At 40.5% G+C, this 22,374-nt stretch overlaps 1 protein-coding gene across 3 annotated transcripts in view; it reads left to right on the top strand.

The window, feature by feature from the left end:
• LOC124606848 (alanine aminotransferase 1-like) overlaps positions 1-22,374 on the top strand; it is a 73,174-nt gene that overhangs the window by 46,266 nt on the left and 4,534 nt on the right. For all 3 annotated transcript variants that reach the window (XM_047138926.1, XM_047138925.1, XM_047138924.1), the window contains 2 exons: positions 20,236-20,356; positions 20,503-20,624. In XM_047138926.1, coding sequence (XP_046994882.1) covers positions 20,236-20,356; positions 20,503-20,624 — 243 coding nt within the window. The remainder of the gene's footprint in view (positions 1-20,235; positions 20,357-20,502; positions 20,625-22,374) is intronic.

Genomic DNA, 22,374 nt, shown 5'->3' on the forward strand with positions numbered 1-22,374 from the left:
TTGCAATTACTACAGTGCAGGGTCTAAAACTTCTATGATGATGTAACTTCTGTTCCCACTCACAAGATACTGTCCTTACTACCATCTGTTGTCCATTTGATGTTTAAATATACTGAATTCAGGTGATTGAAAAAATCATCATCTCTACAGGTCATTGTGACTACACCACATAAGTACTGAATGTAGTCGAGGAAACCAGTTGAATTCAATTGCACTAAGTTCAGAACAGTCTTCTCAAACTGGTCCACAATCACATTGGCAAGTAATGATGACAGAGAACTGCACTTGGCCATGCTATGTGTTTGTTAATATAGTGAGGTGCTAGCTGTCAACCTTCTGACATAGAAACATGCAGATATCTACTAAATAACTCAGAGTACACAGTGCGCAGTTCTACTGCAAAATGAAATGGGAAAAATAAAATCTACTGCTGAACTAGGCCATTTCATATCGGCTTCAAATTATGAAATTGTGAACTTGAACTTTCATTTTCACATAAAAGCTGTCCCGCTCCCCTCTCCTCCCTCTCACTGATCTCATACTGATCCATGGTAGATTGTCATTAGATTCACAACAGGAAATTTTCAGATATTTTTGAAGAAATTTGAATCCATATTGCCTCTCCAAGCATGCAAAAGAGAGCAAATGATATATTTTTAATATTAATTTTCTAAAAGAAAATAATTATGGAAAAAATTGAAATGTTACTTAACACTTACAACCTGAGTTCTGTAATTGATTTTCCCAGCAGAACTGAACAGAATATGCTACACTAATAGATAATATATTTGTAAATGAACCCTTAATCAATGATATAAATATTTATCTGAATTCAGTGGCCTCCCTGGCCCTGATGCACAACTAACCATTACTCAAAATCTGTGACTGAGTTAGTCTCTCTTTTAACTGTAATACATCACACATCCTTCAAACAAGAATCTGTGCTCAATAATTGGAGGAAAGCACAAGTCACATCAATCTGCTGTCAAATATCATTGACATTCATCTACTGCGGAACCCTAGAGAATATTCAAAGTTTGAATATAATGGGGTATCCCAAACAAAACGACCTCGACCACCACAGTTTCCAAAATCAGCAATCATGCAAAACCCAACTCACACTTTTCTTACATAACATGCTGAAAGCTATGGAACAAAGCAGTATTTCTTGACTTTGTAAGAGCATTTGAGTCACTACCACACCAATGGTTATTAACATAATTACAATAATGTGAAATATCAAATGAAATTTGGGAATGGATTGAAGATTTCTTGGTACAGTATGCAGCATGTTATCTATGATGGAGGATTGACAGATTTAGAAGTAAATTATGGCATGTACCAGGGCACTTTTTGTTCCTGGTTTATGTTAATGTTTTGGCAGACAATATTAATAGTAACCTCAGGCTTATTGTAGAAGATGCAGTTATCTACAGGGTGTCCCAAAAGAGACTTTACAACTTCAGTGTCTAGTAACTCAAATTGTAGTAATCATCTTAGAGAGAAAAAAGTTTGTTTGATGCACCAGCTCAAAAAGTTTTTTGCTCATTCTTTGATCAAGCTCTACATGCACTACCCTTATGCCACATACTGTATCTACACAATATTCCAACTCAGTCCAAGACTATTCTAATATGTCAAGATTAGCTGTCTCAGTATTTGCCAGTATTCTTGCCTTCAAATTGGCAACATCATGCATAGGGACATGGTACACTAGGTCATTGACATAATCCCACTAAAGAAGTCGAGGAGTGTAATGTCAGGGGATCAAAGAGGCCAGGGAATTTGACCACCTCTTCCAGTCCATTGTTTTGGGAGAGTCCTGTAAGATAATGTCTCACTGGCAAAGCTAAGTGTAGAGGTGCTTCATCTTGCTGCCTGTATATTGCTTCAAATTCACACTCCCTCTTTCAATGAAGTTTATATGCTATTTTCTTATAGATGGCCAAGAGGTCAGGATTTTTCGTATCACCTTCTGCAATTTCTTTGAACTTGGATGTCTGACTTTGTTTTAATGCACCAAGCCACACACTTTGCCTTTTCCTCTACAAACTATTCTTCAATTCCTACGACCATGCTTTTTATATATATATATATATATATATATATATATATATATATATATATATATACACTCCTGGAAATTGAAATAAGAACACCGTGAATTCATTGTCCCAGGAAGGGGAAACTTTATTGACACATTCCTGGGGTCAGATACATCACATGATCACACTGACAGAACCACAGGCACATAGACACAGGCAACAGAGCATGCACAATGTCGGCACTAGTACAGTGTATATCCACCTTTTGCAGCAATGGAAGCTGCTATTCTCCCATGGAGACGATCGTAGAGATGCTGGATGTAGTCCTGTGGAACGGCTTGCCATGCCATTTCCACCTGGCGCCTCAGTTGGACCAGCATTCGTGCTGGACGTGCAGACCGCGTGAGACGACGCTTCATCCAGTCCCAAACATGCTCAATGGGGGACAGATCCGGAGATCTTGCTGGCCAGGGTAGTTGACTTACACCTTCTAGAGCACGTTGGGTGGCACGGGATACATGCGGACGTGCATTGTCCTGTTGGAACAGCAAGTTCCCTTGCCGGTCTAGGAATGGTAGAATGATGGGTTCGATGACGGTTTGGATGTACCGTGCACTATTCAGTGTCCCCTCGACGATCACCAGTGGTGTACGGCCAGTGTAGGAGATCGCTCCCCACACCATGATGCCGGGTGTTGGCCCTGTGTGCCTCGGTCGTATGCAGTCCTGATTGTGGCGCTCACCTGCACGGCGCCAAACACGCATACGACCATCATTGGCACCAAGGCAGAAGCGACTCTCATCGCTGAAGACGACACGTCTCCATTCGTCCCTCCATTCACGCCTGTCGCGACACCCCTGGAGGCGGGCTGCACGATGTTGGGGCGTGAGCGGAAGATGGCCTAACGGTGTGCGGGACCGTAGCCCAGCTTCATGGAGACGGTTGCGAATGGTCCTCGCCGATACCCCAGGAGCAACAGTGTCCCTAATTTGCTGGGAAGTGGCGGTGTGGTCCCCTACGGCACTGCGTAGGATCCTACGGTCTTGGCGTGCATCCGTGCGTCGCTGCGGTCCGGTCCCAGGTCGACGGGCATGTGCACCTTCCGCCGACCACTGGCGACAACATCGATGTACTGTGGAGACCTCACGCCCCATGTGTTGAGCAATTCGGCGGTACGTCCACCCGCCCTCCCGCATGCCCACTATACGCCCTCGCTGAAAGTCCGTCAACTGCACATACGGTTCACGTCCACGCTGTCGCGGCATGCTACCAGTGTTAAAGACTGCGATGGAGCTCCGTATGCCACGGCAAACAGGCTGACACTGACGGCGGCGGTGCACAAATGCTGCGCAGCTAGCGCCATTCGACGGCCAACACCGCGGTTCCTGGTGTGTCCGCTGTGCCGTGCGTGTGATCATTGCTTGTACAGCCCTCTCGCAGTGTCCGGAGCAAGTATGGTGGGTCTGACACACCGGTGTCAATGTGTTCTTTTTTCCATTTCCAGGAGTGTATATATATGAGGGAAACATTCCACGTAGGAAATATATATCTGACAGGTCGACAGACACACAAACAAACACACACACAAAATTCAATGTCTGCTTGTGTCTGTATATGTGTGGATGGATATGTGTGTGTGTGCGAGTGTATACCCGTCTTTTTTTCCCCCTAAGGTAAGTCTTTCCGCTCCCGGGATTGGAATGACTCCTTACCCTCTCCCTTAAAACCTACATCCTGGTATTAGTGGGAAATATCCAGATAACCCGGACAGTGTAGCACTGTGCCAAGATGTGCTGGCCATGCACCAAGGCATGTTTAGCCATAGGGTGATCCTCATTACCAACAAACACTGTCTGCCTGTGTCCGTTCATGCGAATGGACAGTTTGTTGCTGGTCATTCCCACATAGAAAGCTTCACAGTGTAGGCAGGTCAGTTGGTAAATCACGCGGGTGCTTTCACACGTGGCTCTGCCTTTGATCGTGTACACCTTCCGTGTTCCAGGACTGGAGTAGGTGGTGGTGGGAGGGTGCATGGCACAGGTTTTACACCGGGGCACCCTCCCACCACCACCTACTCCAGAGAGAGAGAGAGAGAGAGAGAGAGAGAGAGAGAGAGAGAGAGAGAGAGAGAGAGAGAAAAGGTATCCTAGGACTACAATGTCAATGAATCACAACTGGAATCAGTCAACTCATGCAAGTACCTGAGAGAACTATTTGCGGAGTAAGAAATTTGAACACCACATACATCTACATCTACATCTATGTGGCTACTCTGCAAATCGAGTGCTTGGCAGAGGTTTCATCCAACCACCTTTACATTTATCATGATAATTGTTTCTCTCCATGTAGGTCAGCATCAATAAAATATTTTTGCATTGGGAGGAGAAAGTTGGAGGTTCAAATTTCATGAGCATATCAAGCTACAACAAGAAACCCCCTTGTTTTAATGATGTCCATCCCAGTTCCTGTATCATGTCTGTGACACTCTCTCCCATAGTTCTCAATATTACAAAACATATTACTCTTCTTTGAACTCTCTCATTGTACTCTGTTAATCCTGTCCTGTCCATGTTCAGAAATGTAATATTGTTCACTCCATGAAACACAGAAATGTGGTATCCTGGAACTACAGTATTAATGAGTCTCAACTGGAATCAGTCAGCTCATGCAAACCCCTGAGAGAACAGCTTGTGGAGACAGGAAATTGAAGACAACATAGGAACAGAGGCACATAATGCTTGTGGTAGGCTTTGGTTTATTGGTATTTTCCCTTGAAAATGTAGTCAGTTTACAAAGACAACTGCTTATAGATCAATTACATGCCCTCTCCCACAATATTCTTCAAGTATGCGTGACTGATACTAAATAGGAGTAAGGGGAGTTATTGAATGTATACAAATACAAGCACAGGTTACCTTGGACCATGGGACTTGGAAAGGCTGAAAAATGTGAACTGGCAAACAAATGAATATATCGAGGAATATACAAAAAAATCCCTAAGTATACTTCCATAAGGACTCAAAGGCAGGACACCCTGATATGTGGTACAATAGGAAATACCCTCCATAATGTGCTTCACTTACATGCTGTTCCCTACAAATGACTGAAGGTGTACATTGAATAATCCACCTGATTGGAATGAAGTAGTATAGTACAAAACAAAGAAATTAAGGAATTGATAACAGAAAGTTTCAGGCAGTATGACAGGAAGCTGAATGGTTTGATGTGTATAATGTATGATCTATTCTAAATCTGATGTATTTATAGAGAAATTCCTGTCAGTCTTTAACAGTTGCTTTCCAAAGAAAATAATAAAGTATGCACCAATAACAAAAAAGTCATGTATTACAGAAGGAATCAAAATACTGTGTGCAAGAAAAAGGATATAATGTGATACATTTAAGACAAACAGAGAAGCAGGACTAATTTCAGATTAAAATAAATACTCTGGTACCTCTTGAAAAAATTGAAAACAAACATCTGTAGGTCTGAAATTTGTAATTCAGATAATAAAAGTTACACAGGGAATAAATCAGTAAAGAATGAGAGAACTTAGTAATAAAGAATACAGTCAAAGAATAAATGACAGCAGTCAGAAAGGCAACATATTTATTAATTGCTCCCTGGAAGCAATTTAGAACAGTATTATAGACAGTTGTGGGATTAAGCAATAGCACACATGCAAGAAGCAACCCCAATCAATATACATGAAACCAGATCACAATTACTCCATGCTTTGTCAGGGATATACTGTAAATAATTCACTCAGAAGCAAAAACCCTCATGGAGTTATTATGTGAAGTAAATTACTCAAATACTCTTCTTCACATATATGTGTTGTGACTCGCCGATCATTCAAAGTGCCACCGCGCAATTACACGCGTCCTCTACATGCGGCGCTGTCTGCCAGCCATGCAGCAGCTGCGCCACCTAAGCGGCCAGCCAGCCAGCGGCCGCTAGACTTGGAATCAGTGCTCATTCGAATGTTACAGTGTTCACATGTCTTGCTTTGTCAACTTGCTCAGTGAAATATATGTGTTGTGTCGTTTCGAAATATATGTGTTCAACTTGACATTATAACAATTGGCGATGAGGATGGGATTTTTCCTTTTCATTGTTGACCCACAGGTTTCCATGCCTACTGTCGAGCAACTATTGCAAGATCTCATTGAACAGCAAACACTTCTAACATTGGTGATTCGTAATTTCGTCACGGCTTCAAATGCGGGGCATTTCTCGTCATTGTCTATACCTCCTTTTCCTCCTTACGACGAGACGGCGGAAGACTGGTCTGATTATGAAAAATGTCTTCGACAGCACTTCTTGGCATTTCATGTCACGGACAAACAAACATTTAAGTCTCTGTTCCTTTCCTGGATTTCGCCTCAAATGTATCGGTTGTTGACGCAATTGGCTCCTTTGAAAGATCCTGGATCTCTGTCCTTTGCTGAAATGTGCTCACTTCTGTCTGTCTATTTTCAAAAGCAAACACATGTGGCAGCCTCTCGGGTTGCCTTTTATCGTTGTCAAAAACAACCGCATCAATCCTATCGTGCTTGGGCTGCTGAGATTCACAGCCTCAGTCGAAAGTGTCAATTTGTTACTGACGTTCACAAAGAATCCTACACGGATTCCATGGTACGGGATGCCATTATCCGGTCAGTGCCTGACAAAGAAGTTTGGTAACGTGCCCTTCAGTTGGCGAATCTGACTCTAGATGAAGTCCTATCCATTGCACAGTCTTTTGAAATTTCTCGCACCGCTGTGGTGCAAATAGAGGCGTGGGGTGACGTCGGGCAAATACAACCTCTGTGCGCTGTTGACGACGCGTGCGTTGGGTCCCTGCCACCCGACATGGCCGCAGTACGCTCCCACACGCTGCCTCGGCCTAACCATAAACAACCCTCTACCCTCTAAGAAACTGCAGCAAAACCCCCAGCAACTTCCTTCATGCCCGCGGTGTTTTACGAAACATTCACGCGAGGATTGTCCCCAACGTTGGGCTGTGGGTCACAATTGCAAAAAGAAAGGTCATGTGTCTTCCGTTTGCAAATCCGACCGCATACATGATGTTCATGAACATGACGCTGATTCTGATTCTGTGTTGTCTGTCAATTGCACTTCTCCCCTTTCAGGGAAATTATTCCTCACTGTCAAAATCCTTGGTCAGGATGTTCGCATGCAGGTGGATACCGGTTCTGCTGCCACTATAATTAATTCTCAGACGTATCTTCAGTTGGGTTCTCCACTCCTATCACCTGTCACTCGGCAATTACGGGCGTACAATAAACAGAAGATTTCTCTTTTGGGACAATTTAATGCTGAGGAATCTCACAAATCCATCATTCGCACTGTTCCTATATTTGTGGTTGACCATAGTAATGCAGAGAATCTTTTTGGTTTCGATGCCTTTCGCGTTTTTGGGTTCTCCATAGATGACTCTGCCAATATTGTCTCTGATGCTATTCCTTATGCTCAATTGGATTCCTTGTCGACGACATTTTCGTCCCTTTTTTCTCCTGGGTTAGGCCATGCAAACGACTTTGAAGCTCTTCTCACACTCAAAACCACTGCTCGGCCTAAGTTTTTTTGGGCTCGGCCCATTCCTGTGGCCCTTCGTGATCGTGTAAAATGGGAGCTGGATTGTTTCACTACTTCCGGGGTCTTGCTTCCTGTCACTTCCAGTGAGTGGTCCTCTCCTGTCATTGTCGTTGCTAAGCCAAATGGTGATATTCGTCTCTATGGCGATTTCAAAGCCACTGTAAATGCTCAATGCCTCATCGACACTTACCCTATGCCCCAACCCGAAGAACTGTTCACTAAACTTGCTGGAGGCCAGTATTTTTTTCTAAAATTGACCTGTCTGAAGCTTATCATCAACTTCCTCTCAACGCTGCTTCCCGGCAGTTTCTGGTCCTTAACACACCTTTCGGCCTCTGTCAATACCAATACTTGCCATTCGGGGTTGCTAGTGCCCCTGCTCTCTTTCAGCGATTCTTGGAACAATTATTGCTCACTGTCCCTGGGTGTATCAATTACATGGACGACATTGTTGTCACTGGCTCCACCACTGAAGAATGTCTTCGGAATCTCCGCACACTTTTTCATGTCTTACAGACTGCCGGTCTTAAGTGTAATCTTCAGAAATCACCATTTTTTCAGGCATCTATCACGTACTTGGGGTTTCAACTCTCTCGGGATGGTATTCGTCCATTTCAGCAAACTGTCGCTGCGATCGATGCCCTTCCTCACCCTACATCTGTTAAGGAACTGCAGGCCTACCTGGGGAAAATAGCATACTATCACAAGTTGTTACCATCTGCTGCTTTGGTGGCTCAGCCGTTGCATCGCCTGTTGCATAAAAACGTACCTTTTCACTGGTCCGCGTCATGTGATGCGGCTTTCCAGAAATTGAAGACTATGCTGGAACAGGACCCGTGCCTGGCTACTTATCGATCTGGCCAACATCTTGTTCTTGCCATGGACACCTCTCACTATGGGGTCGGTGCAGTCCTTGCGCACCGCTTTTCAGACGGCTCGGAACAACCCATTGCTTTTGCCACCAAAATGCTCACGGACGCCCAACAAAAGTATTCTCAAATTGCCTGTGAAAGGCAAAGGTCCCAAGTTCGAGTCTCGGTCTGGCACACAGTTTTAATCATCCAGGAAGTTTCATATCAGTGCATACTCTGCTGCAGAGTGTAAATCTCATACCTTTAGAAGGGTTGAACAGTCCATAATGGATTTGTTACTTAGACGGCATCCAAATTAGTCCATGTCCGAAATCCCTGAGCTGTCCTGGTCAACCTGTTCTGGTGTTACTGCTTTTCTACTGATAGCACAATACTCCCCACCTCCTTTTATGCTGGTGGGTCTGCCTCTTGTGACATAGTGGTTAATTCCGCATTACATAGTGATGTCTGGATACTGTTGATTAGCGCATCTCTTGCAGAAGCCATTTTACAGATCTTGGGATTATTGATCGCTTCCCAAACCATCTATTCCTTAATGTTTTTTGTAGCTGTTAATAGAAATCAATATCTATTGAACTGTGATTAATGGTCACAATACACAACAAAACCAGTTTTCATGTGGACTTTGCCTCCTTGTGTATTATTCAGAATAGAATCTTATACTCCAGTGAGAAGGTATTCAACACACTCCTGTCCCACATAAAGCAAAAATTCCCTTTCACATCAATAAAAAATTAAGAACATTCTTCACTAGCTCCTGTTTCTACAAATTATCTGAATATTTACATTTAGTGGCTGAAAAATTTTCTTGCTAAATGTTCTATAATGGTGTCCATTGAAGAGCTGCCTGACAATTAGTTGTTGTTATTGTTATTGTTGTTGTGGTCTTCAGTCCAAAAAGTGGTTTACTGCAGCTCTCCCAGCTAGTTTAAGCTGTGTGAGCCTCTTCAGCTCTGAATAACTACTGCAACTTACATCCTCTTGAACCTGCTTACTGTATTCGAGTCTTGGTCTCATACCCCCGCCACTTCTGTCCAATACTAAACTGGTCATTGCTTGATGCCTTAGAATGTGTCCTCTCAACTGATCACTTCTTTTCATAAAGTTGCGCCACAAATTTAATTTCTCCCCAGTTCTATTCACTACTGTAAACTGGGTCAATTTTGAACCACATTTTTTGGCTTTTCAGGTTTAAAATTTATTATGTCCTTCATTTTTGCTTCTAAAATTTCCAAAAAAATCCTGTAATAAAAGTGGTGATTTTCTGAGTACTTATTGACACAGAAGGTGTTTGAAAAAAATTTGAAATTAGTTAATGTTGCCCCATTATAGGACAACTTTAGCCTATTCAACAGTTTGATTTTTTGGAAAACATTTTTTCTCGGTTGCTCAAAATTTTCCATATATGATATTAATCCAGGTTCTAAGCTAAAGTAAGGAAGAAAAAAAAGTAGTTTAAGTTATGTATTGATATTTCACTGAACATTTTATTGAATGAAAATGTTATACAAACCTGTGTAATACAAACAGGGCAAGTTTACTTATGAGTTGAGAAAAGAATGAAGTTAGCCAGTTTCATAACACAGTAATATCCTCTCCTAATTGGTGTGGACTCATTTATACTCATTTTTACATCTGAAAAATCACAGGTCATTACGTCTTCTTTCTGTTATAGTGGCCACTTCCAGAAATTCATAATTTTCTCCGTGCACATCACTCTAATTTTCTTCATTCCATCTTCTGTGCCAGGGTGGAGTTGTCTGTTATAACTGACTGCAATATAGTCATTTTCTTTCAGGTCTTCTTTGCATGATTCATCTTCTTTTTTTAGTTAGGACTCTTCCCATCCCATATGGTAAGTGTTTTTTTTAGTTAGGGTATTCATTAGTGTCACAGTCCTGCTGCCCACCCTCCAGGTTATCATTTGGAGAATCAACAACACTGAAGTCAGACTCATGACTGGAGGAACTGATACACCAGTAATTTTTTCGTGGCCTTCCCTCATTCCTCTTCCTCTCATTTACAGGTCAGTCAAGCATTTGCACTTCCATGTCTTCAGGGGTGATTCCTTTTCCAGGCTTCACATTTATCAGTTTCCATTTTTTTCTTACAACAGGTGTAGCCTCTCTTCTCAGACTAATTGCTGTTTCAAAGAATGCTTCAGTGGTGCATTCAGCATTCACAGACCTTTCAGCACCAGGCAGTCTTTTCTGAAATGCATTTGCATCAAAAGGATAGCTACATAACCTCTAAAATCTGAAACCCTGGTTTCTTCTTTGCCTTAATGAGATTCTGTCACAAACTTCTTAAGCAATTTTGGAAACACATCCTTAGGCAGAGTCTTGATATTTTCTCCATTTGTAGTTTTGCACCATGAGTAAGTGTACTTACTTGAAACTGGTGTGACTTTGGCCCACAACAAAGTTGCAACATCAAGTGCAATTTCAAAATGTTGGAAGAAAGTACACAGAAATTTACTAATGAGGTAATGTCATTAAATAATGTAAGGAAACTGGTAGTTACTTGTATTTTAAGGGTGAAATTGAGATCCACAGACAAGAAAGTTGTTGTACTACTTTACCATGACAAAAGAGGGGAATCCCTTGTAAAAATGCTTCCAACATGAAAACTAAATTGGAAACCAGTGTGACCAACTTAGGTTAAGACTATACATACTAGCAAAAGAGTATAGAATACCTGGATTTCCAGCATCTTAAGAATAGTCTCTGGAGGAAAACAAAAATCTTTTCCCTGTATGTGGGACCAAGTTTCCCAAATGACCAAAGTTGGTCCAATTTATGGTACTTCCTCACTGGTCACATGATCTACACCTATAATCTTCAGCATTTTTCTGTAGCACTACATTTCAAAATCTTCTGTTCTCTTCTTGTTTGAAATGTTAACCATCCACATTTCACTTCTGTATAAGACTATACTAAAGCCAAATACCTTCAGAACAGACTTTCTAACACTTAAATTTACAGTCAGTGTTGACAAATTTCTGTTATTCACAAACACTTTACTTGCCACTGCCATTAAGAAACACTTCACTGTCCAAATAGCAAGACATTCCTACTACTTTTATAGTCTCATTTCCTAACCTAATTCTCTCAGCATTTTGATTCCTTTTCCAAATATTTTTTGGTTTCCTTTACTGCTTGTCCAATGAACTGATAGGAGGACACTGGGTATATGCTACAACACTCTCTCTCCCTCTCCTCTCAACTACTGTTTCCCTTTCATGCTCTCTAATTCTTTCAACTGCTGTCTGGTTTATGTACAAGTTGTAAATAACATCTTGCTCCCTGTATTTAAGCCCTTCTACCTTCAGACTGTCAAGAAGTGTATTCCAGTCAACACTGTCAAAAGCTTCCTTTAAGTTTACAAATGTTATAAATGTAGGTTTGCCTTTCTTTAACCTATCTTTATAATATAAGTCATAGAGGCAGTATTGTAATTGTAATTTTATTTATCCTATAGATCATATATTGTGTGCAGAGGAGCACATGATGATATAGGACAAGTCAAAAATGGAGATGAGATGATACATGGTTAAAATGATTATGAGAGTGATATTATAATGATACAAATGCTCATATAATAAATATGTAATGCTTAGAAACAGAAAAGTATATAGATGGATATTTTATGAAAAATTCAGAATTGCATAATACACACATTAAAAAAAGTTTTGCATAGCCTTAGTTCCGGAACCTGTACAGAAAATTGGAAAGGACATCAACATAAACATCATTTCCGCCCTTTTTATTGCTCATGAAAACCACACACTGCATGTTGTACCACCATACAGTGAGACCTTCAGAGGTGGTGGTCCAGATTGCTGCACACACCGGTACCTCTAATACCCAGTAGCACATCCTCTTGCCTTCATACATGCCTGTATATGTTATGGCATACTATCCACAAGTTCATCAAGGCACTGTTGGTCCAGACTGTCCCACTCCTCAATGGCCATTCAGTGTAGATCCCTCAGAATGTTTGGTGGGTCACATCGTCCATAAACAGGCCTTCTCAATCTGTCCCAAGCATGTTCGATAGGGTTCATGTCTGGAGAACATGCTGGGCACTCTAGTCGAGCAATGTCGTTATCCTGAAGAAGTCATTCACAAGATATGCACAATGGGGTTGTGCATTGTTGTCCATGAAGGCGAATGCATCACCAATATGCTTGCACTATCAGTTGGAGGATGACATTATGGCGCCTTCCATGACCACCAGCGGCATACGTCGGCCCCACATAACGCCACCCCAAAACAGCAGGGAACCTCACCTTGCTGCACTCACTGGACAGTGCATCTAAGGTGTTCAGCCTGACCAGGTGGCCTCCAAACACGTCTCTGATGATTGTCTGGTAGAAGGCATATGCGACACTCATCGGTGGAGAGAATGTGATGCCAATCCTAAGCTGACCATTTGGCATGTTGTTGAGCCCACCTATACCGCGCTGCATGGTGTCATGGTTGCAAAGATGGACCTAGTCATGGACATTGAGAGTGAAGTTGTGCATCGTGCAGCCTATTGCGCACAGTTTGAGTCATGTCCTGTGGCTGCACAAAAAGCATTATTCAGGGTTCCTCCAAGCCATGATCTGTAGGTAGAGGACATCCACTGCAGTAGTAGCCCTTTGGCGGCCTGAGCAAGGCATTTCCTTGACAGTTCCTGTCTCTCTGTATCTCCTCCATGTCTGAACAATATCACTTTGGTTCACTTCGAGACGCCTGAACACTTCCCTTGTTGAGAGCCCTTCCTGGCACAAAGTAACAATGCAGACATGATTGAACCATGGTACTGACCATCTAGGTTCATGGTTGAACTATATACAACACAAGCCATATACCTCTTTCCTGGTGGAATGACTGCAACTGATAAGGTGTCCGGCCCCCTCCGTCTGATAGGTGCTGCTCATGCATAGTTGTTTACATCTTTGGGTGGGTTTAGTGAGATCTCTGAACAGTCAAAGGGGCTATGTCTGTGATACAAAATCCACAGTCAACATCTACCTTCAGGAGTTCTGGGAACTGGGGTGATGCAAAACTTTTTTTTGATGTATGTATTTCTAAATAAGTTCATTTTATTAAGGGAAAGAAACACATAATCAAATAACTTGGAAATTCATCTTTGACAAAAATGCAATCATATGTTCAGAGCCTACTACATCTCTATGTGTCAAGACAGTCTCCAGGCCTCTTTCAGAGGCATCTGCCATCACCACCAGCTGTTTGTCCAAGTGAAATGTGGCAAGATATGGTGCCGATAGGAGGGCCAGTGTAATCCATGTGGCACACTGACTATCAGGACTTTCCATGATTTCTTATCCAGGGGTAGTTGTAAGCAAGCTTTGGAGAGATTGACCTTTGGAAAACGTTGGCCTCCTACCAGTGCAGAAAAAAGCTCATCTGGTTTTGGAATGAGATACATATCACTCTCTGACTGGCAACTAACTGTAATCTTGAAGTCTCCATACAGGTGCTCTTTTCCAATGTTAATCTTTCTTTTCTTTTTTTCTTATTTCCTCCTGTAGCAGTTTGCTTCCTTTGTTTCTTTATTTGTTGTCCTAGGTGTCGACGTACTGGCTGAAAAAATAGGGGGTGGACGTACAGTACCGTCTTCTGAAAATGATGTAGCCGACAGATGCCCAGTTGCATTTCAGTCTTTTATTTTCACTTTTCACAACTGCCCAATAATACACAGTTATATATGGCCAGTGTGCAATTGTTCATCTTTCAATAAGCCTCATTACTAGTTAGCAGGCCCACATCCACATACTGCTACAATAGTTTCCTGTTGAACATCAGCGAGCAGTAAAAACATAACCACATAATTCACAGTTCTTGAAGAATAAACAGGTATGTATGGAAACAGACAATGTCATTGTTTTTACACATGGCCTATTGGTGTAACACTTATTTAACTGTTAAGTCAATGCATTGTTGCTGTTCTAACCAACACAGGTTCCTTGTCTGAAACTCAGCTGTAGGCTGACTGTCTCATGACTAAACATCAGGCCCTTATATATCATCACAATAATAGGTACTGAAACTACACATTGTTCAAAGTTAAATTTACAGAAATTACAATTAAAACTTAACTCATTAAATTAACTGAATACGTCGAAAAGATGGTTCTTTTTAACAGTTTCTTCTACTGCGAGGGTTAAGCCAAATTATTTGTTTAAATCATGAAATTAACATACATAGTTATGCAAACAATACTTTTGACAAAACTGTTAATTACTCCAGAATTAATGAAGGGCTGGTTTTGCTAACATGTTTCCGACTAAAGCCAAATAGATACTTTAAGAATACTAGCATTTTGTCTTCCAAATGTTTATAATTAGTACAGAATTTATATTTGTTTATATGTCAATGATAGAATTTACATTACAAAACAATTACCGATTTCTCCCTATAATAAAAGATACTAACTAGGAATACTCACAATAAATTAGAAAATCAATTACATACATAAAACTAGGCACAAAATTAGATCTGGTGTTATTTACTTTAAAACTGAGGGCCACCTTTCTCTTTTATGAAAATGCAGATTATACTTATGTATTTTAATGGTGATTAGGGGGCAGATGGCAAAACAAGAGAGGAAGTAAAAATATCCCAGCTTGCTTCGTCACACCCTTCTCGTAATAATCAAAGGTATTGCCCACTCACTTGCAGACTTGGTTTCAGTTACGTCCAAGGCTGTCATTGTCTACCTCATTCTTGACAGCATCCCACATTGTGATGGGCATGGGTCATCCATGGAAGAAGCAAGGGCATGCTGATTTTCTTAATGTAATGTGCACCATTAAGTTTCTGGTTTCCTAGTCCCAAACCAGCACTTGTACTAAGACCAGGTGGACCAAGCAATTGATGACAAATGTGAAAGGTGAAAATTTTCTATATCTGTGTTGTGAACCACAAGGAAGATGAGATGTCATATGACTTTTAATTGTGAGATATCCTTTGAGTGGAATGTATTGTTTGTTATATGCCACTCAGCAGTGAGCTGTGGATTGAAGGGGTGGTGCGCCTAGCTAGAGATACTTTTCAGTGCTTAAGAGGGGCACACAAGCACCAGTGTCAACCTGTAGCTGAACTTGTTTACATCACAAAGTGAGTGTGATGAACAGTTTCTTAGGTGATATCACTGTGGTGTGAGAATCTGATGTAATCGTATTTATATCCATCAGTTCCCATCAAGATGTGAGTTTTTTTTGTCCAGAGCATGGCACACAGATGTGAGATGTCCTTCCTTCCACCACACCTCACACTGTAACAACCTGTCATGGCCATCTACCCTGACAAGTATTTGAAAAGAGTGTAGGCACTACAGATACAAGTGCTGGTCAGGGAGCCTGTCGGCAACACTGGATCCCTCTCCTTGATCTGACACAATGATAACCACCTCACAACAGTATTCTAATCAACGGCCCACAGCCTGGGAAATTTTGAAGGATTCAGCCCATGTTAAAACATCATCCAAAGAAGGGTCCTCAAATTGTAGAGCTTTCTGATGCACCTCCTTATCCAGAGCCACCTGAATGATTGTGTTTCTGGTAATTTCCACTGCATATGATTCCTTATATACACTGGAGTCATGAGACAGCATTTCCTACTGAGTCCCTGCAGTTCAGCTGCCTGTGTGCAGTGTGATTGATTTGGCTGTTAACAACACTGATAAAATTCCACGGGATGCAATGATGTGGTAGTGTTGGTGAAAGTAGGTACCTAATAGAGCACATTTTGTCAAATGTCAGGTGTACCAGTTCAGGGAGGTGGGTCAGTTGGCACAAAATCTGGTATGTACTGGGTCAGATCCATGACAGGAAAAGCTGTATCCATTACCTGGAATGCAGCAAAGTCCTGCCAGTGTGCTTATGTGTGCTTACTGCTCTTCCACCATCTCATGGTAAGTTGGACAGCATGGCTTCCTGATGTTTTGTGTCCTTCTAACTGCTGGTGGAGAACTTTCTGTAGCACGACTTCCATCAACGCACCCAGTAAGGTAACCTGCTGCACAGGGTCCATGATTGCATAACAAATAAAGCATATTTAATGATCTCATAGGACTGTAGTTCACAACAGATATAACATATGGTGTAGCCATGAGGCAAGCCAGGTACAGTACAGTTCTAGCTAGTGCAGCAAATAGCATGATGAGCAGGCTGTGGGGTGTCTCCTCGTAGTTGCTGCACTTCACAACAGTGGACAAAGAGTGATAGTCATATTGTATGTGCCATTTGTGTGACTATGACCAATGTCTGAGAAGTCAGCTGTTCCCCAATCTTTATGCGGTAGCCCAGTTGGTTACCTTTGATCCATATTTTTATAATCACTTAATAATTTCTGAGTGTCAATAATTTTGTGACACACACAAAACACACCAATATTTTGTACATTGAATTTATGTTACTTTAAAATATTTATTTAACAACAAAATCTTTGCAGTGTGTTGTAAAGTCCTAATTCAACTGTTTGCAATGTTTCCACCTTCAATTATTAATACCTATTAAGTTGATTACAGGAGTTAGCTTTATTTTCATTCACCTAATTTTGAAATAAACAACACTGGGTCATGACCCCACAATACTAGCAGTGCAACAAAAAGTTCACTGCAATAGTTAAAGGTTAATAGCAGTTACTGTTTGTATTAAACATAAGCCGTTTTGCTCACCTATTAAAAAGCTAATGCTCCATTCATCATGCTGATTTTTTTTATATAGGTGGCACATAAAAAGTAGTACACACTGAAAAATCTGAGGCAATAAGGCCATTTCATCTCTTTAGATATTCATAAAATTCAGACAAAAAGTTAAAATCAATGAAATAAAAATGAAATATTAACATAGTCCCCCCACCCCATGGGGAAGCACTCACACTGACAGACTTCATTGTCTATAATGGAGATGGTTTTGTGATTTGGTGTGGATGGTGATGGGAACACTTGATTTCGTAGGACTAGTGGATCTGCCAGCTCAGGCAACCTATTTGTGCAACTCCAAATCTGAAATATCTTTTTCAACTGGGATTCTGTCTCGCTGCTAATTTTTTCTATACTAGATAGTTGTTTCTAGATATATTGTCTAAGTTTGGAGTCTCTAATTATGTCTTTTACAAAATTTTAATAGCACTATTCACAGCCTTTCTCCTCCAAACTTGCCATTTCCTCAACTCTGTACCAAGTAAATGTTACATTTATTATCTTGGAAATCTACATCTAGATCTACACTCTGCAAACCACTGTGAAGTTCAAGGCAGAGAGTACATCCCATTTACCAGTTTTTAGGTTTTTTTCCCAGTCCATTCATATATGGAGCATGGAGAGAATGATTGTTTTAATGTTTCCTTCCATGCTGTAATTAATCTGATCTTGTCCTCATGATATCTACAGAAGTGGATATGTAGAGGATTGTAGTATAATTCTAGAGTCATCATTTAAATCCCATTCTTAAAACTCTGTAAGTAGGATTTCTTGGGATACTATAGCTTCATTAATTCATAACAGGAACTTCTAACGTATCTCTAAGGTGGTAGATAATCTGCAACACTTCAGCTTATTTTGGGCCAAAATTTATATATTCACCAGTAACTCAATAAATAATAATAAGTAGCACAATAGAAACTTGAAAGTGATGAATTTATGATATAATTCATTTACTGTCTAAGTGTCAAGTTTGTAGCTTTTATATCCCATTACTCTAAAAATTACAAAAAACAGTGGTTCCTACAGAAACTATTACATTAATTTCTGCCAAACTCAGAATTTGGTCTTTTTATTACCTCTGAACAATTTTGGCTACAATTTGGATTATATTAATTATTATGTCGTTTTGAGTCTTTTTGTGTAATCTCTAATTGCATGCTTGATCAGGCAGTTCGCAACCTCAGCTCAACAGAGTAGAGGAGGGGAGGGGGAGGGGGGGACTCTCTGGCACTCTGCGAACATGCAGTGATGAAAAGAAAATCCACTCACTTCCCAACAAAATGTTGCAATGTTATTTTATTGATGTTGGGTCTTGTGAACTCCACAGCCATTAACGACAGTTGGTGAATGACGCAACCAGCCACACATGCTTTTTTTTAATTTTAGTTTCATAACTAGTTTCAGGCTACCATACCTATCTTCAGATGCCCAATATTTTTCATTACACAGATGTTTTACCAAAAGCACATTGTGTGCTCCACAATAAGTTCCAGTAGATGGCAATTTGTTTTGCTGTGCTCCGTGTGATTTTCTAGCTCAATGTATATGTTGTAATGTTATAATTTTCTTGTTTTATTCACTGACGGCTTATGGCATCATGTTCTGTGGCATTTCACAATTAAGTATTCACACTGCAGAAGTATGTAATAAAAATAATATCTGTTATCCACTCTTAGTCTCTTTTAGATGAGTCTTTAACCAGATATACATATTAATAGTCACACAAAGCACCTACTCCTTATGAAGTTAATTATCAACAGGGAGAAAACTTAAACTGTATGGCACTCCACCTTAGATTTTTATAAACCTTGCTGCTTTCTAAGCCACATGACATCCACTTATCCAGTGATGTCAAGAAACCAACTCATAATAAAATTAAGATCTGAAAGAGACTTTCATTTTTGCCAGAAAAACATGCAATGAAAACTGTATTAAGTATTCATCTTGCAAATTGTTAAAATGCCATGTTCCAGGAATTTGGAGACATTCACTATCAGAGTGTGATTTTTGCCCTCAATGAGAAACCAGTTAATAATGCCTACCAGTTTTCTGAAAGGAAATTCTCAAGGGTAGGCACTGCATTGATTTTATGGTACTTTCAATCTGTCCAGTGTTTAAAGTAATATTTTGTTTATACTTACAACAGAGAAAATCTACTCATCAAATGATGGGAGATGAAAACACAGAAAGACATAAAACTGTTAGCTTTTGCAAACAGGGACTAGTGCTCCTGGCAGAACAGAAGAAAGAGTTAGAAGTAAACAGATGCACAAAGCTTTAGGGTGTAGGAACGGCTGTTGGGGAAGTTGCCCTTGACTGAAAATCAAGGGAAATTTAGCAGACAAGAGATATCTTGCCTACTTAACCTCCTCTGGATAAGGGTTCACATATAATGCATGTTTCAGCAAAGTAGTTTTACTTGGTATAATGTATGTAACTTTGGAATAAAGCTAACATCTGCAGCTTTGTGGCAGACGAATACACTGTGCTGGGACTATAGTCCTGCATCTTGGCCGGGGGTGAGAGGTCATGTATTGTGGTGTGTGTGTGAGAGAGAAAAAGACAAGGAGTGGGAGGGAGGGTTGAAGGTATATATGCCTTGATCCAAAACATAATTGACAGATAAATTTCCTGAGGCAAATGTGATTACAGTTTTAATATTTTTGAAGTAAAGATCTGTTTGAATTTTCAAACATTCATAAAATATTGCATGTTTTAAAACATATTTCAGCTATACAAGTATATTACTACTGTCAGTGTCTGTTAAATTTAAAATAAATAAGAGTAAATTAAGAGGGAGAATGATGCAGGTTTTAACATTCACTGCCGGAATGGCTTCATTACAATAAACTGAAACGATAAATACAAGTTTTTTGAAATGACAACTATAATAATCAGGAGACTGCCATTTTACATTGCATTCTTAATATTCTATACATGTGTGAAGAACAAGTTACTTTTCCTTGCAGTTGCAGTTGTAATGTGTTTCTCCTTAGGTGTACCAGGACAATGTGTATGCAGAAGAAACTAAATTCTACTCATTTAAAAAGGTTATGATGGAAATGGGACCACCGTATAGTGAGATGGAGATGGCCTCTTTCATGTCTGCATCAAAAGGTGAAATGTATATTGTGTTTGACATAGTTTTGTTTGTTCTATAATTTTTTTGTAATTTGTCATGGATTTTAGTACTGAAAGTACAAAATAATACCTCAATTAACTTTAACAGTGTCAGTGTTGTTACGGTATGTTGTTTATTACAGGATACATGGGTGAATGTGGACTACGGGGAGGATACTGTGAGGTGATCAACCTAGATCCAGATGTGAAAGAAATGTGCTTGAAAGGCTTTAGTGTTCTGTCAGGTGCTACTCTTCCAGGACAGGTACTCTCCCTCACTTAAAAAGAAAAATGTTTTGAGTGCTAACTGATTTTATTTTACATTAATTGCATAGTGAAATACTTTTTAATTTATGTACAAGAACAGAATTCAATGCAAGATCATATTCAATATCACAGATTACTGGATATATAACTGTTTATGGTATCTCCCATGGGAAGCAGAAATATAAATGGGCGCTAAACACTTAATCAACTTTCATTTGTAGATTCTGGGCCCACAATGTGCTTTTATACTTAAAAACAGGAAATGAATACAGTTCAGTATTTTTGGATTAATATTTGTTGCTAGTTTCTGTTATTTACCTTCTTTATGCTTCTTTTTAGGTAAATTTTCTGATATATACTACATGTGGCAATTATTATTAAGAAAACAGTATTACTCGTCAAACATATAGCTAAAAATGGATTGTTACATGTCTACTCTTTTGTTGTTGTGTATGGTGAATTTTATGTATAAATTTCACAAAGAGAAAGTAAGTGTGGCAAGTGCTTACCTTCAGACTCCACAGAAAAGAGTGCTAACATCTTTTGTGTCTCATTCTTCAATCTATCAAACAATGGAAAATCCAGGACAGAATAATGACAATATCATGAAAAGGATAGATTGCTACTCACCATACAGTGGAATTGTTGAGTCTCACTCACTCACATATATATATATGCAAGTGCAACTCTCACACACATGACCAATGTCTCTGCCCAACGAGGTAGCCTTGGCAGCCAGAGCCAGTGATTATGTGTGTGAAGAGATTTATATCTTTCTCGTTTGGTAAGTCACAGAATCGTAGATAGACACAATAAAAAACACATAAACACACACACAAATATCAAGCTTTCACAACCCGCGGTTGCTTCATCAGGAAAGAGGGAAGGAGAGGGAAAGACGAAAGGATGTGGGTTTTAAGGGAGAGGGTAAGGAGTCATTCCAATCCCAGGAGCAGAAAGACTTACCTTAGGGGGGAAAAGGGACAGGTATACACTTGCACACACACACATATCCATCCACACATATACAGACACAAGCAGACATATGTAAAGGCAAAGAGTTTGGGCAGAGATGTCAGTCGAGGCGGAAGTACAGAGGCAAAGATGTTGTTGAGTGACAAGTGATGTACAAGGGGCGGCAATTTGGAATTAGCGGAGGTTGAGGCCAGGTGGGTAACAGGAAGAGAGGATATATTGAAGGGCAAGTTCCCATCTCCAGAGTTCTGATAGGTTGGTGTCAGTGAGAAGTATCCAGATAACCCGGACGGTGTAACACTGTGCCAAGATGTGCTGGCCGTGCACCAAGGCATGTTTAGCCACAGGGTGATCCTCATTACCAACAAACACTGTCTGCCTGTGTCCATTCATGCGAATGGACAGTTTGTTGCTGGTCATCCACACATAGAAGGCTTCACAGTGTAGGCAGGTCAGTTGGTAAATCACGTGGGTGCTTTCACACGTGGCTCTGCCTTTGATCGTTTACACCTTCCGGGTTACAGGACTGGAGTAGGTGGTGGTGGGAGGGTGCATGGGACAGGTTTTACACCAGGGGCGGTTACAAGGGTAGGAGCCAGTGGGTAGGGAAGTTGGTTTGGGGATTTCATAGGGATGAACCAAGAGGTTATGAAGGTTAGGTGGACGACGGAAAGACACTCTTGGTGGAGTGGGGTGGATTTCATGAAGGATGGATCTCATTTCAGGGCAGGATTTAAGGAAGTCGTATCCCTGCTGGAGAGCCACATTCAGAG

Source organism: Schistocerca americana, chromosome 3 (genome assembly GCF_021461395.2).
Source record: "Schistocerca americana isolate TAMUIC-IGC-003095 chromosome 3, iqSchAmer2.1, whole genome shotgun sequence".
NCBI classification, from domain to species: domain Eukaryota; kingdom Metazoa; phylum Arthropoda; class Insecta; order Orthoptera; family Acrididae; genus Schistocerca; species Schistocerca americana.